Source organism: Sander lucioperca, chromosome 11 (assembly GCF_008315115.2).
Source record: "Sander lucioperca isolate FBNREF2018 chromosome 11, SLUC_FBN_1.2, whole genome shotgun sequence".
In the NCBI taxonomy this organism is placed as follows: Eukaryota; Metazoa; Chordata; class Actinopteri; order Perciformes; family Percidae; genus Sander; species Sander lucioperca.
Genome location: NC_050183.1, coordinates 11,281,889 through 11,298,321, shown reverse-complemented (window position 1 = coordinate 11,298,321; position 16,433 = coordinate 11,281,889). Strand labels below are relative to the sequence as shown.

General features: G+C 42.2%; 1 protein-coding gene and 1 long non-coding RNA gene across 3 annotated transcripts in view; both read left to right on the top strand.

Moving 5' to 3' along the window:
- ryk (receptor like tyrosine kinase) overlaps window positions 1–16,433 on the top strand; it is a 41,057-nt gene that overhangs the window by 16,074 nt on the left and 8,550 nt on the right. Inside the window, exons 5-12 of one of the 2 annotated variants that reach the window (XM_031311590.2) lie at window positions 2,883–2,945; window positions 3,571–3,703; window positions 5,092–5,192; window positions 7,264–7,347; window positions 9,383–9,508; window positions 13,902–13,988; window positions 14,854–14,923; window positions 15,750–15,882. In XM_031311590.2, coding sequence (XP_031167450.1) covers window positions 2,883–2,945; window positions 3,571–3,703; window positions 5,092–5,192; window positions 7,264–7,347; window positions 9,383–9,508; window positions 13,902–13,988; window positions 14,854–14,923; window positions 15,750–15,882 — 797 coding nt within the window. The remainder of the gene's footprint in view (window positions 1–2,882; window positions 2,946–3,570; window positions 3,704–5,091; window positions 5,193–7,263; window positions 7,348–9,382; window positions 9,509–13,901; window positions 13,989–14,853; window positions 14,924–15,749; window positions 15,883–16,433) is intronic. The other variant, XM_031311591.2, reaches the window with a different exon arrangement.
- On the top strand, window positions 5,200–6,231 carry LOC118496225. The gene is made up of 2 exons (XR_004898744.1): window positions 5,200–5,845; window positions 6,098–6,231. It is a non-coding gene; the product is annotated as an uncharacterized LOC118496225 (long non-coding RNA).

Below are 16,433 nucleotides of genomic sequence, written 5' to 3'. Positions count from 1 at the left end.
TGCTAGTCATGGATTGTCTATAACGAACACCATGTTCGAACATAGGGATGCCCATAAGTGTACTTGGTACCAGAGCACCCTAGGCCAAAGGTCAATGATCGATTTTATAATCGTTTCATCTGATCTGAGGCCGTATGTTTTGGACACTCGGGTGAAGAGAGGGGCAGAGCTGTCAACTGATCACCATCTGGTGGTGAGTTGGGTCAGAGGGTGGGGGAAGACTCTGGACAGACCTGGTAAACCCAAACGGGTAGTGCGGGTGAACTGGGAACGTCTGGAGGAGGCCCCTGTCCGACAGACTTTCAACTCACACCTCCGGCGGAGCTTTTCGTGCATCCCTGTGGAGGCTGGGGGCATTGAACCCGAGTGGACAATGTTCAAAGTTTCCATTGCTGAAGCTGCGGCGGGGAGCTGTGGTCTTAGGGTCTTAGGTGCCTCAAGGGGCGGCAACCCACGAACACCGTGGTGGACACCGGTGGTCAGGGAAGCCGTCCGACTGAAGAAGGAGTCTTTCTGGGATATGTTATCCCAGGGGACTCCGGAGGCAGTTGCAAGGTACCGAAGGGCCCGAAGGGCTGCAGCCTCTGCCGTGAAAGAGGCAAAGCAGCGGGTGTGGGAGAGTGTTCGGAGAAGACATGGAGAAGGACTTTCGGTCGGTACCAAGGTGCTTCTGGAAAACCGTTCGCCACCTCAGGAGGGGGAAGCGGGGAACCATCCAAGCTGTGTACAGTAAGGATGGGACGCTGCTGACCTCAACTGAGGAGGTAATAGGGCGGTGGAAGGAGCACTTTGAGGAACTCCTAAATCCGACTAATACGCTCTCTATGGTAGAGGCAGAGCTGGAGGATGATGGGGGATTGTCGTCAATTTCCCTGGTGGAAGTTGCTGAGGTAGTTAAACAACTCCACAGTGGCAAAGCCCCAGGGATTGATGAGATCCGTCCAGAAATGCTTAAAGCTCTGGGTGTGGAGGGGTTGTCTTGGTTGACACGCCTCTTCAACATTGCGTGGAAGTCGGGGACGGTGCCTAAGGAGTGGCAGACCGGGGTGGTGGTTCCCCTTTTCAAAAAGGGGGACCAGAGGGTGTGTGCCAATTACAGGGGTATCACACTTCTCAGCCTCCCCGGTAAAGTCTACTCCAAGGTGCTGGAAAGGAGGGTTCGGTCGATAGTCGAACCTCAGGTTGAAGAGGAACAATGCGGATTCCGTCCTGGTCGTGGAACAACGGACCAGATCTTTACTCTCGCAAGGATCCTGGAGGGAGCCTGGGAGTATGCCCAACCGGTCTACATGTGCTTTGTGGATCTGGAGAAGGCGTATGACCGGGTCCCCCGGGAGACACTGTGGGAGGTGCTGCGGGAGTATGGGGTGAGGGGGTCCCTTCTCAGGGCCATCCAATCTCTGTACGACCAAAGCGAGAGCTGTGTCCGGGTTCTCGGCAGTAAGTCGGACTCGTTTCAGGTGAGAGTTGGCCTCCGTCAGGGCTGCGCTTTGTCACCAATCCTGTTTGTAGTATTTATGGACAGGATATCGAGGCGTAGTCGGGGTGGAGAGGGGTTGCAGTTTGGTGAGCTGGGGATCTCATCGCTGCTTTTTGCAGATGATGTGGTCCTGATGGCATCGTCGGCCTGTGACCTTCAGCACTCACTGGATCGGTTCGCAGCCGAGTGTGAAGCGGCTGGGATGAGGATCAGCACCTCTAAATCTGAGGCCATGGTTCTCAGCAGGAAACCGATGGAGTGCCTTCTCCAGGTAGGGAATGAGTCTTTACCCCAAGTGAAGGAGTTCAAGTACCTTGGAGTCTTGTTCGCGAGTGAGGGAACAATGGAGCGGGAGATTGGTCGGAGAATCGGCGCAGCGGGTGCGGTATTACACTCAATTTATCGCACCATTGTGACGAAAAGAGAGCTGAGCCAGAAGGCAAAGCTCTCAATCTACCGGTCAGTTTTCGTTCCTACCCTCACCTATGGTCATGAAGACTGGGTCATGACCGAAAGAACGAGATCCAGGGTACAAGCGGCCGAAATGGGTTTCCTCAGGAGGGTGGCTGGCGTCTCCCTTAGAGATAGGGTGAGAAGCTCAGTCATCCGTGAGGAGCTCGGAGTAGAGCCGCTGCTCCTTCGCGTCGAAAGGAGCCAGTTGAGGTGGTTCGGGCATCTGGTAAGGATGCCCCCTGGGCGCCTCCCTAGGGAGGTTTTCCAGGCACGTCCAGCTGGGAGGAGGCCTCGGGGAAGACCCAGGACTAGGTGGAGGGATTATATCTCCAACCTGGCCTGGGAACGCCTCGGGATCCCCCAGTCGGAGCTGGTTAATGTGGCTCGGGAAAGGGAAGTTTGGGGTCCCCTGCTGGAGCTGCTACCCCCGCGACCCGTTACCGGATAAGCGGAAGAAGATGGATGGATGGATGGATGGAGGTCTATTAGAACACGGTGATGGAAGTTTGTTTAATGTTATTGACATTTCAATGACAGTTATGTAATTGGTTTTCATCTATTCTATTTAATGAGAGGGAGAGAGATTTGAAACTTGCTCTCACTTGCTAAAGAAGCAGAAAAAGAATGGAGGCAGCCATTTAGCCTTTTATTGGTTTTAATTTCATTTTAAGACTTCTGCATTTTTTCTTTCAACACTGATTAAAACACCACAGACAAGCATCTTTAAATTACATATACCACATTTACAGTGTCGTCTCACACTTAGCTGTTGCTTTTTAATGTGGCATCGGTCGGATTTATCTTTGGAGTTTATGAGATGAGGTGGAAAAACACGGCTCTTTATTTTCTGGGTGCATGTGATCACACGTGAGTATTGGAGGTGTGTGAATGCCATTCAGTTGTCAATTTCAGTTGATATAATACTCTTTCCTTCTTCCTCTGTCAACAGGAATAGATTCTGAACCAAAGACTCCCATTCCCCACAGCAATACCACTCTTCCACGGCCTGACTGTAAGTAATCTTACCTCCACATCATGCTCTACTTATCCCTCTGTAGCATCTCTGTTTATTGTCTATCATAGGTGGCATCAGTCTGATAAGACGCCGGCTAAATTAGTACTGAGAAGTCTTTCTGTATAGCAGTGCACATTAGTCAAACTTTCCATAACCAAAGCCTATGATTTCAGAGCCCAAAAAGAAGAACTCATTCTCCCATTGAAGTGCACTTTGTCACCCCCCACCTATTGGAGTGGCTGTCCTCTTCCAGTGGGATTTATGCAGACTCTTTGTGAGCCTACTGCCCCAGTAACAAAGTGCCATTAGTGGGTTCTCTCCCTTCTGCTTGGGTAGGCCCAAGGAACCTGGGGCCCTCAGAGGCTTTTAGAGGAGATGAGAAAAGCTCTCAGAAACTAAATCCTGGGCACAGCCTCTACCATTCCTTGCCTCCATTAACCCTAAGTGCACTTAGAGTCTCTCTCTCTCTCTCTCTCTCTCTCTCTCTCTCTCTCTCTCTCTCTCTCTCTCTCCTGACCTCATTTATGCTTCTTTCATAATAGCAATAGCATTTTGTGCGCCCCATTTTGTGTGCTCCTTTGCTGTCTCTGATTGTGAATGTGTGGCTTGTTTTCATCACTAGATGATCCCCCCACCACCTCCACACAGGTGTTCTACATAAGTGTCAGTGTCTGCTGCATTGTCATCTTCCTCGTGGCCATCATCCTGGCCATCCTGCACCTGCACAGCATGAAGAGAGTGGAGATGGAGGACAGGTTTGTATCTTTGTTTGTCCCTGTTCCAAACAGACCATAGTCTTTATGTGTCAGCTAAGCAAAGTGCACTCATACTGAAGCTGATGAAAACCAGCACACGCCTTGTATCTGTCACCTGTGGAAGTTATGTTAGTATTTTCTTCAGAATTGCTGCTGCTCAAAGCCCAACAAAAATAGGTCATCCCCATAGAAAGGAGTTGAAACCTGCACTTAAGTTTTCCCATTGTTTAAGATCCTGTAATCTCCACTCCAGATAGCTGTAGGCAGCTACGCAGGTTATCAGATATCGATGTGAAATGAAATCAGCACATCCTCCCCTTGCTATTAATTTGAAGAGGTTAGCCATTGGGACAGTGTTGTACATAGATTGTCTTCTTATATTCCATGGAAATCTTTCTAATGTGGTATTTTAAATTTAGTTGCTGGAATGTTGTTTTGCCAAAGTGGCTTGATTTGATCACATGTTGGGTTCCTTGTGTTGTACAAGAATAAGTTGGTCTGTCAACTTTAGAGCCTTCTTTTCTAAAATCACTCAGGTTTCTGATAAGCATTAGGTCAAGGTTCTTTTTTTCTTTTTTTAAGAGCTGAGCGGTTTAGTTGACTAATCAATTACCTGTGTATTGACAGAAAATTATTATCGGCAACTATTTTGATAATCGTTTATGTAAGTTTTTAAGCAAAATGCTCAAAATTCACTGGTTTCTGCTTCTCGAATGTAAATATTTGCTGTTTTTTTGTTATTGTTATATTAACCTGAATATCTTTGGGTTTAGGACTTAATTGTGGTCAGCTTTTTTTGTATTTTCAGACATTTTATGGACTAAACAATTTATTGAGAAAATAATTGTCTAATTAATTGATAATGAAAGTATTAAGCCTTAGTATTTAGTAGGGGTGACTCCAAATATTCAGTGCTTGGATCAAAGGTGCCTGATTCAACTGCCAATCTTACAGCCGAATCTTGACCATGATCCTTACTCAGAAATTCTTGCTAATCTAGTATACATCCGCACATTTCTCGTGTACAAAAAATCCACAAACTATGCAGTTGAAACGCTCTAAATTCTCAATTTGACCTCATACTTAGTATGAATACTAAGTAAGTATGTAATTCCATACACAGCCTAATTGTTTACATAGTTGATTGCTTTTGATTGGACAGTGATGTTTCCAAGCAACAGATTACCAAGATCTTTTCTAGTTAAGATGTTGAGTTCTAATGGCTACCCCATTTAGTAAATCACTGGTTTTAAACTAGTTTGTAGTTACTGAGACCTTAGGAAGGACTTTACACACAAACTTAGTTATGGATTTAGCAATTGCTGGTGCAACTTAATCCTGGTGCCTCTTAATAACTAATCCCTGTTCTTGTTCTCTGTGTCTTTCAGCGTGAGTGACAGTGGAAGCTCACAGGGCCTGTCTCAGCCGTCGACCCAGACCACACAGTACCTGAGGGCTGACACTCCAAACAACGCAGCCCCAGTCACCAGTAAGAGATTTGATTCCCTCTCACCACAACATTACTCAAAGCAAGGCAATCAGTAACAAGATGCAACATCACGTCATGTTTCATTTTAAAAACATCAGAACATTTTTGTGGAGATAATTACACATACAAGATGGCACCTCGAAGTGCTCAAGTACATTCAGTCGGATCTCTCTTCTCTTTTCACACTGGCATCTGCAAAAGTGCATGCTTTTCCAAATGCAATAATCGACTGAATGACCTTATTAGCTTAACTTGTATCATAAGATTGTAATGAAGAACAGAGTTTCTGCAGTGATGTTCTCTGTCTTTTTGTTGCTACTACCCTTGTGACCCATTACTGTTTGAGCAATGTGTACATGTACTGTACTTAATGTGTGCTCTGCGTCCGGCCAACTGATCAGCAGTTAGAGAAGTACAGGCCGTCTTTTATGTTGAAGTTGATGTAAATATAGAGCATGGTGGGAAACAGACAAACAGGACCAAAGTTATAGTAAGAGCTAACCATTATACCTACCTCAGAACCGTATTAGAATTTACTCACTTTTTTCTCCCCATTTAATCTCTTACCGAAGTGGATTATATAGTAAATTAATCTCAACTCTTACATATTTCCTCCAGTAGAGTTCTGTGTTAGTTATTGTTGTTGGTGCTAGGTGGCAGTATGATTACTCACCCAGCGCTTGGCTGTAATTATTGGTAAATCTGTAATGTGGAAATAATCTGGCATGCTTTGCAAAATAAATAATTTCTGTTTATTATGGGGATTGGCCTTTCAATTACAGTGTAAGTAATAGGGCCACAAAATGAGAGTAGGGTCACCATGATAAAAGCATCACCATGGTTACTACGGCAGCCCTAGAATTCATGAGATACGACTTTTAGACAAATATTTCCTTATTAGCCAGAAGGCTGTTTTCTCTAATAGTCTGTTTATCCTGTTCCTTTAACTGACCTTGTGCCTACTGTATGCCATATTGTAAACCAATTTCAGACTGGCCTGTTTTTATTATATGCCAGCAATAAACTTATTTTAATAGTTTTTGTCAGTTCCATTTTAAAGGAATAGTTCAACATTTTGGGAAAAATGAGTAAAATGAGAAGGTTGCAGCCGGGTTAGCTTAGCTTTGCATAAAGGTAGGAAACAGCAAGCCTGGCTATGTCCAACGGGAACAAAATCTGCCTAGCAGCACATCTAAAGATCACTAATTAGCAGGTTAGATCTTGTTTGTTTAATTACAAAAAGTGAAGTGTAAAAATGACAATTTGCCATTTAACGGGGTATTATTGGCTGGACTACTTCTTGGCTGGGAGCAGAAACTTCCTGGAATATCCGTAGGTTGCCTAACAAGTGCTACTAAACTGAAAAATGATTATTAGCCATCCTTGTACACCAACACCATCAACATTAATTTACAAACAGAAGGAATTGTCACAAGAGTTTTCTAAAACCATAATGGCAGCAACAGGTTTTTCCTAAATGCTCATGTCATAGCATCCCATGCAAAGAAACCCGTACTGGCAGTGATTTGTCAGTGGGATCCATGGGTGGTTCTCCTCCACATACAGTTTTGGTAGACAGGCAGCTACATATGGGGTGATATATCTGTGGTGAGAATCAAACATTTGACTGTATTTACCTCATGAAATAGTGATCTCATTGGAACATTGATCTATATGGTTTATTTTGAAAAACACTAAAAACGCTCATCAGCTATTATTGTCCCATATTGTCAGTGTGTGGTCCTTCATTGCCCTCTTGTGGATACAAACCTACATCTCACCTCCTGTGCATATTGTTCGACCCACTTGCCCGTTCCTTATGTCTTGTGCTTTGCTGAATGTGATTATTTTCACCATCCACCCATTTTTTTATTCAACTCCTGATGGGAAGGTTTACTCAACTTGCAACATGCCTGGTTTGATTAATGTTTTGTGAATGAGCTGAACATGTACAACTACAGTACACATCCATTCATTCATTCATTCATTCAGGTCATGTTGTAATTTGAGTGAGTTATCCATTAAATCACTTCTTTCTCACTCTCTCCCCCCCCTCTACTCTTGTCATCAGACAATCACCCTGGTTCTGCACCCATTCTCCAGCTTGCTGCCTCCTCCTTCCAAAACCCTGGTGTTCCCCCTCATGAAACCAAAAGTAAGTTCCAGTAAAGCTCCAGAGACGACTTAGGACTCAGACCTATAATACTATTTTGTCGTCATGTGCACGTAATAATGAACACTAACAATTTAGCCATGTTTTGTCCATTGTTGTTTTGACACTAATGGATAAAAACTGTATATGGTTGCATTTCTGTACCCTGATGACCTGCTTCTAGTAGGAGCATTATGAGCAGTAGAGTGAAAGTACATCCATTATAGAAAGGCTTCCCTTCCTCATGGTGGCTAGTTCAAGCCTCAATATCCTGGCCACTGCATCTCACCTGCTTTGTACTAACATTTTTTGTCACTTTTGTTTGTAAGCTTGTTGTGCTTTGCTGTAAGTTGCACAGATACTTATTTAAGCATTTCAAATTAATAAAATTAGATACTTCAGTCAGTATCCAGACTGAACAGAAACATTGCTTTTTTTAACGTGCTGTAGGTGGACACTATTGACCCACAATGCACTGCACAAAGAAAATGGAAGAGTGGCTCACAGCTGGGAAAAAAATATCAAACTAATTACAAAACAGAAAATAACCCAAACATTTTTGTAAAAGAAAAGCAAAAACATTTTCGCTAAAATTGGTAGTGGCAATCCAAAGTATATTGTGTCATTGCCTGTTAGTATAAAATGGTTTGACTACTTGTTTACTAACTGCAGAAACGGTGTATTATAAAGATTAATATATATCACTCAGTGTGTGCACAGTTATTATGTAGTATGGATTAGGGAAAAAGCTTTTCTTTGGACCACTGTTTATGGTTTCTGGCTGTTAAACTGACTACATCAGGCTAACAAACATTTTTTTCCACTGGAAACAGTGTTTTTGCTAGAAAGTATTAGCTTTGCACAGTATGACAAGACACTATAGAAATGTATAAATAAAATGCTATATACTATATTATATTGTCTCCCATATGTACAGAACTGTATTCATTTTACTTTCGTGTTGAAAATAAATTGGTTTGACCTTTAGGGGGCAGCATTGACCTGTACTTTATTACAACTCACAGTAGTATATACAAACTGTATATACTACTGTGAGTTGTAATAAAGTATAATATACAGGTTGCATGCTACAGCAAAGATTTATACTTTTAATCAAAGTACCAAAGTATCAAAGTACCTTACAACTTTTTTTGTTGCAATGTTTGCATTTTGCATCTTTGAATCCTGATGGGATCTGTTTTTGATCTTTATTTTAACAAAAGCCTTAGCTTGACCACTCTGCTTTATTCACATATCATATCAAGCTCACAGCTCTTCTATATAAGTATCAGATGTAGCTCACAAGAAGAAGAAGCTGTTTTCTCCTGACTGCCATTGCCTCATTGTCATTGCAACCTTTTCTGGAGGTTGTTAGTCTGTGAATTTTCCATTTTCTCCATTCATCCACTGGTTTCTCTACTGTCTGTTTGTCTAAGCAACTGTGCACAGTTCAGCCTGGCAGAGTCCTTCTGAGTACCAGTGAGCTGCAAGCACAGAAGGCTAGAACGTGTTATCTCTCATCACTGACATGTTGTGTACACATGAAGTGTGTTGATATAAAGGGGTCACGTTTACGCGGTTTGTTCATCTGTGGTGTGTGTGTGTGTGTGTGTGTGTGTGTGTGTGTGTGTGTGTGTGTATTTTTCTTTTAAATCCAAACTCACTCCTTCCACAGTAAGTTAGCAGCTAATGACAGCGAGAAAATAGGGAGGTTATGTAATGGAAATGCTGTAATACAGGACTTTGCATGAGGTTGCTTTGATGCAACGTACAGGGTACTGTACATGTCTTGCTGACTGTTTCTTGTAATTGCTGGAATTCACAGAATTCAACTGAGGATTCTGTGTGTTTTATAAGTAAGCTTTCTGTGAGTAAGACATTTTTCTCTGTCAAAGTAATACAAAGCAGAAGTTCCCCAGGTTGTTTTCCATGTTAATCATGGTTAAAAAGCCTGTCAATCCCTTTGTAAGTATTTTGTTTATATTAAGATCAGCCAGGTGTGCATTTAAAGCCAGTCTGTGTTTTTCCATTCCTACAGGTTACCCATCTCTCCGCATTGAGAAGAATGACCTGAGGAGTGTTACTCTAATGGAGGCCAAAGCTAAAGTTAAAGACATTGCCATCTCAAGGGAGAGAGTCACATTACGGGATGTCTTGCATGAAGGTATTTGTCTTCATTGTTTCTCTCTCATTCTAATGCTTTCTTGCTTCTAAAGAAGCTCCCACTTTTGTATTCTTCAGACATCCCCATTATCCTCCTTGTGCATTTACAGCGGGGAAAATAAGTATTGAACGCGTCAACATTTTTCTTAGTAAAGATATTTCTGATGGGGCTATTGGCATGAAATTTTCACCGGATGTCAGTAACAACCCAAGTAATCCACACATACAAAGAAATCAGTCCATAAATTAAGTTGTGTGTAATAAAGTGAAATGACACAGGGAAAAAGTATTGAACACACTTGCTGAAATGTATTTAATACTTATTATTATTTAATAAAGCCTTTCTGGTAATGACAGCTTCAAGACACCTTCTGTATGAAGAAACTAGTCGCACACATTGCCCAGCTGTGATGTCTTCAAATCTTAAAGGGTCTGGGGGCATCTTCTAGGAACTCTGATCTTCACTTCTTTCCAGAGGTTTTCAATTGGATTCAAGTCGTGATTGACTGGGCCATTCTAATTTTCTTTCTCTGAAACCAACTGAGAGTTTCCTTGGCTGTGTGTTTGGGATCATTGTCTTGCTGAAATGTCCACCCTCGTTTCATCTTCAGCATCCTGGTGGATGGCAGCCGATTCTTATCAAGAATGTCACGGTACATTTCTCCATTCATTCTTCCTTCAATCATATGAAGTCTGCCAGTGCCAGATGCTGAAAAACAGCCCCACACCATGATGCTCCCACCTCCAAACTTCACTGTTGGTATGGTGTTTTTAGGGTGATGTGCAGTGCCATTTCTCCTCCAAACATGGTGTATGCTATGACAGCCAAAGAGTTCCATTTTGGTCTCATCTGACCAGATTATATTCTCCCAGTAGGTCATTGGCTTGTCCAGATGTTGTGCAGCAAACTTTAAGCGAGCTTCCACTTGCCTTTTCTTGAGAAGTGGTGTCTTGCGTGGTGTGCATACATAGAGGCCATGGTGGTTGAGTGCATTACTAATTGTTTTCTTTGAAACAAATGTACCTGCTTCTTCTAGGTCTTTTTGAAGATCTCCGCTAGTGGTCCTTGGTTCTTCGACAACTCTTCTAAGTATTCTATGGACTCCTCTGTCAGAAATCTTGCGAGGAGCACCTGGTCGTGGCCGGTTAATGGTCAAATGATGTTCTTTCCACTTCCGGATAATGGCCCCAACAGTGCTCACTGGAACTTTCAGAAGTTTAGATATTAGTCTGTAACCAATGCCATCCGTATGCTTTTCTACAATAAGCTTGCGAAGGTCTTGGGACAGCTCTTTGGTTTTACCCATCATGAAATGCTTCTTGAGTGACAACTTGGTAATGAGAAACCTTTTTATAGGCCATCATTTAGGACTAATCCAGCTGATATTAATTTGCACTAATAGGGGGCAGGATTGCTTCCTAAATACTGACAGATTTCAGCTGGTTTATTGGCTTCCCATGGCTTTTTACACCACTTTTTCTTCTTGTGTTCAATATTTATTCCCATTATCATTCCACTTCATTACACATAACTTTTGTCATGGACATACATGTTTTGATTTCTTGTATGTGTGGATTACTTGGGTTGTTACTGACATCTGGTGAAAATTAATCAGTATTCACTGAGAAAAATGTTGACGCGTTCAATACTTATTTTCCCCGCTGTATGTGTCTGATGAAGGAGACAGTGACCTATGGACATGAATGCTGCTTTTATCCTGCAACTTACTGTATGAGCATGCCTCATCAGATCAGTGTCAGTAAAACTTTGCCTCAAACCTAAAATAGCAAAAGTTTGTTCTTGCTGAGGCATATTACATATTGACAGAACGCCTAAGACAGTGAAGTTTCTAAATCTCTTTTTTTGGCTTTGTATCAAAGATCAACATAACTGTTTGGGCTTTAGTTTGGCTCGATGAGACGCTGGATGCTTTTGGAGACAATTCAGCATCGTAATGTAGTAATGGAACTGAACAAGACTGTACTTCACTTTCTGGAGATTTGCCCACACTGGGGTTTAGTGTGCTGTGTGCATGATGTAATAGTTACCCAAGGGTGACTACAACACAATGGAAGTGAAAAGTGTGGGTGTTCTGTTTTCAAATGCCACTTAAACCATAAACCATCAGAGGGCCTCTGATGGTTTATGGTCATTGTTTTTGTCTAGAAATTGAATGATAACATGGGCAGTACTCTTTGTTTCAAATTTCAAATAATTGTTTTGCTATTTTAAAATGTTACCGTTTACCATACAAAAGCTGTAACTGAACTCCTTCAATATTTTTTCGCTAGTGCCATGGCTCAAGGAATGGCAATGTTGATTAGTCGACCCACCACTTTGGTCTAGACTGAAAAATGTCAACAACTACTGGATGGACATTCATGTTCCCCTCAGGATGAATTGTAATAACTGTGGTGATCCTCTGACTTTTTATCTACTTCCACCAGTAGGTCAAATTTTTAATTTTGTCCAATACTTTAGTTTATGACCAAATACCTGCAAAACAGCTTCAGCTGTACTTTGTGTTTAGTGCCTTAGCCTTGCAGAGCAAGGGAAGGCACACACCGGAGGGAAGGCACACACCGTTCATCTTAACACACTGCCCACACAAAGATGACACCGAGTTGGATTGCAAAAGCATCCCTTTAAGATTATTGGTCTTGCTATTTATGTGCTATCTACTTTCATTAGGGGTCCAAGCCCAAGGGGGCTGAGGCCCTATTGAAACCGCTCAGGTTTTTATTATTATTCTTCCGTAAATAAAAGTGGTACTGCACAATACGCCCTAAAGTTATGTAGATAACATTTCTATTAGGAGGTATAGAATGGTGCACATACCTCAGACACCAAAAATGAAACCTATCCACCAGCCTGTAGTGTTATAATCAAGATGAGAACGTTTTGAACAGCAACTCCCACACCATACATAGCACATTCAAAATTCGTACATCCACGCGTGACATAGGCCACGCCCATTTCCGCCTATAATATTTTTCATAAAATCACAATAAATGTAAAACCTACTTTTCTGAACTCCTCTTAAGCCGTGAGTCCGATCTGCACGAAAAGTTGCATGTAGAATCTGTTGACCCTCATGATTAAAAGTTATCAAGCAGCACGATTGGTTCAATTCCAACCTGCGGCCCTTTGCTGCATGTCATTCCCCCCCTCTCTCCCCTTTCCTGTCTTCAGCTGTCCTGTCTAATGAAAGCCTAAAAATGGCCAAAAATTATCTTAAAAAATACTAATAATAAGTAGGCACTGCAGAGTTCAATTCCCGTGTCTTGGCAACATTTACCTTGATTAACACGAAACTTGACTCTGTAGTTCCCCATGCTACAATGAGGCTGTGTGCAAAACGTGACACCAATCTGCCACTAGGTAGCGCTTTTGTTGCCAAATCATTAAATATGCTGCAATTATTTTTCCAAACTACTCTGCTCTCATCCTGCATCATTCATCACGTCGGTGGGCATACAAGTCTGACTTGCATCGCCTCCACGGGCCGCTGGGTGTGATTTGTATCACATCCTATCAAGTCCTATTTCAATCAAGACCTACCCTGATGTAAATATCAATGCTTGGTAATGCTGGTAGCCATAACTATATTATCAGGATGCTCTACAGCTATCTGCAAGTAAACACACTGGCAGATATCTGTACTTGTTGTGTATCTATCTGACTTCCTGTCTTAACTTGATGTATGTGGATAGCTCGCCAGTGCAGTCTGACGTACACATACAGCATGTCCTACATACAAAAACATAAGAGATAATGTCTAAGAAATGTCAAATACAAAACATACAAGGCCATGCCTCAGAGTTTGTTGAACTCTGCATTGGATTCTGTTTTTGGGAGCCAGCAAGTCCAGACAGGCTTGACGGAGAAGGTAGGGGCGGGGGGGGGGGAGACAGTTAAACACTAACCCTGTTGTTATGCTCCGTCTCTCCTGTTGAAACACAAGGCATGGTTAGCTTTAGGGCTCAGATTTTTTTCTAAGTTTATGTTGATGGTTTATGTTCTTAAATGGCATTTTACCTCTGTAAAGTCCTGGAGCAATGGGGTGACAGTTTAGACAAAGGAGATGATGAACATGTTCACTTGGCCTTTTCACGTCATATGTATTTCTGAATTGTTCTAAGTGATGAAAGGTCCTCTTAGCTACAATGAATCTCTCTTGTTTTGGCTCATGTCAGGGAGACAAGAGCCAAAAGCTGCCTAATCCCTTTAAGAGACAAAGCATGTTAAGCAGAAGTCTGGACACCTCTGTCCACAGATCAGCCAGGCATGGCGACCTGAGAGTGAGATGACATTTTGATCTTTGAATGTGGTGCCTCTGGCTGTCTCTCATGCCCTTTTCCTCAAATAAAAACATGTGGTTGGTCTTTGACAGGCACGTTTGGCCGCATCTTCCACGGTGTGCTCCTGGATGAAAAGGACCCCAGTAAAGAAAAGCAGGTCTTTGTGAAGACAGTGAAAGGTATTTGCTCAGTCCCATCTCTAATGCACAATGTTGTCAAAGAAATGAATGTCAAGTCAAGTGTGTTCTCTCATATTAATGTGCAACTCCCTATGAGTTTTCTAAGAAGTGTGTTGGTTGGGAAAGTGATCACTGAAATGCCATAACATGATTGTAATGCCAAAGACATAAGACGAATGATGCAGGGTGTTGGATGGAAACGTACCTATCCAGTAAACAGGCACACAGATTTGGCAGTTAATTAATTATTACTCATGCTGAAAACACCCCTTTATGTAGGACGTTCAGGTTCTTTGTTAGCAGCATGTGTCAGCTTTCTCTGCCAGTTGCCTTCTGACCTCTCCATTCTCTCATGTTTACTCAGGGAGGGGTAGATAACACTCAGTGAACAATATCCCCATGCCAGTCTTGGCTTTGTTACACTCTTTACTTCCTCCTCATGCGCCTTTTGGGAAAAGAACAATACTGCTTCCATAAGTACCAGACGATGGCAAAGCTGCATACACAGATTAAAAACTGGACCTCAGTAAGCTTGGCACAAGTCAGTTTTCCTCTAAAGTTTCCCACTACAAATGACTGTTGGCAGAGTAATCTGTGCAGTGAAACAAATACAAATGCAACCCTTAATGGGGTCGGAGAGTACAGACATTGTATCATTAACATTTCAACTTTTGTACTGCGCAGGTCACTGTTGTTCTGCCACATTGCTTTTTTAAAAATCTTATTTTGTGGGGTGCCGTGGTAGCTCACCTGGTTGAGCGTGCGCCCCGTATTCTAAGGCTCAGTCCTTACCGCAGCGGCCCGGGTTTGATTCCGGCCCTTTGCTGCCAAAAAATCTGATTTTGTGTCTGATACAATTGTTCAGATCATGCGTCTGAGGTGCAGGTGACCATGATGTTGACTGAAAGTTGCAAGCTTCGTGGACTTCATCATAGGTGAGTGTAAGCAAACACAAATCACAGTTTTTATTAATAATTTTTTTTTGTGTGGCATTTGCCTGTTTGTTAAAACATCTAAATATCAAACATTTTAAGAATAGAATTACATTTATAAACAAGAAGAAATGCCAAAACACCACATAACCCCAATGTGGTGTGCATCTTAGACCAACATCACTGTTGTCCACTTCTGCACCAGTTTCAGATCTTACTCCTAACCCGACACTGTATTCCGTCACAGCGGTTACTGTGGTCGTCTTTTAAATGTCTCGATTTGTTGAATGCTGATGAAAGAACACCACATGGTTACACAGAGCACAGACCGTAACATACATAGACTGTGGAGGGAACAAAACATGTTTTCTGACATTAATGTAACACCCACAAATGGCTTGCTAGCTTGTTCTGGTGTGACTTTTATAAAACAATCATTTATTTTGATTAAAAAAATATATATATTTCAGTTTTGATAGTATGGTCATACCCTGTATGCATTGAACTTAGTTTAAGATTACAGTAGCGTTAGTTTATCTAATTATGCATCAAATTGATCAGGTCAGTCTTGGTGCTTTAACTTTCTGTGGAAAAGATTGTCATCATCTTGGTCCACTCCTTCCTCTTTTTGAGTTCAGCAAATTGATACTTCTGAGACTTCCTCTACCAGAGTTTGGCAATGGTTTGGATGATTCCCCGCTAACATGTACTTCATCTTCCAAGAATCCCTTTGACGTGCAGCTAACTTCCACACATGTACATTAACAGTATGTACAGCTGTGTTACACGCTGTTCCTGTTCCTCAGTTGGTCTTTCTCTCCACCTTCAGAAATCTGTTACCCATAAGCCACGTGTGTACGGAGGACGGAGAGAAGCCCATGGTGCTGTTGCCTTTTATGGCTTGGGGGAATCTTAAGCTGTTCCTGCGGCAATGCAAGCTAGCCGAGGCTAACAACCCACAGGTGAGGCTTCAACTCGGCACACATTTGGCGGATCAAAAAACATGAGTCACTTATTAAGATAAATGCCTCAATGTAAGCCATGTAGGCCTTGCACTTAGACATTTATTAAGCTATTAAAATGAATCCCCCAAATTGGAGAAAAAAAATGTGATTCTATCTGAGAGTTGAGCCTGAAAGAATGTTTTGTGTGTTTGCAGCAGTCAACACAAAGTAACACCTACCAGTAACTACTGTTCACACTGTTATTAGTACTGTTGATATAGCCATTAAGCTGGTGCTCAAGGCAGAGCTTTTTATGCGCTATGTAAAGACAATCAGGCTTTTGTACAGGTTAACCCCAGGGAGTCTTTGATGTGCCTGGCAAAGCCACAGCACAGATCCAACCAATCAATCAGCTGCAAAATACACATGTAGCAAACAATTTGCATTCACAAGTTGAAGCTTGCCATCCATTTGCATTAATCAAAACCACTTTGTAATGTTTCAGGTAACACATCAGCACCTTCGTTCTCAGCAATCTCATTATGTACTTCTACAAACTTCAGTTGTAG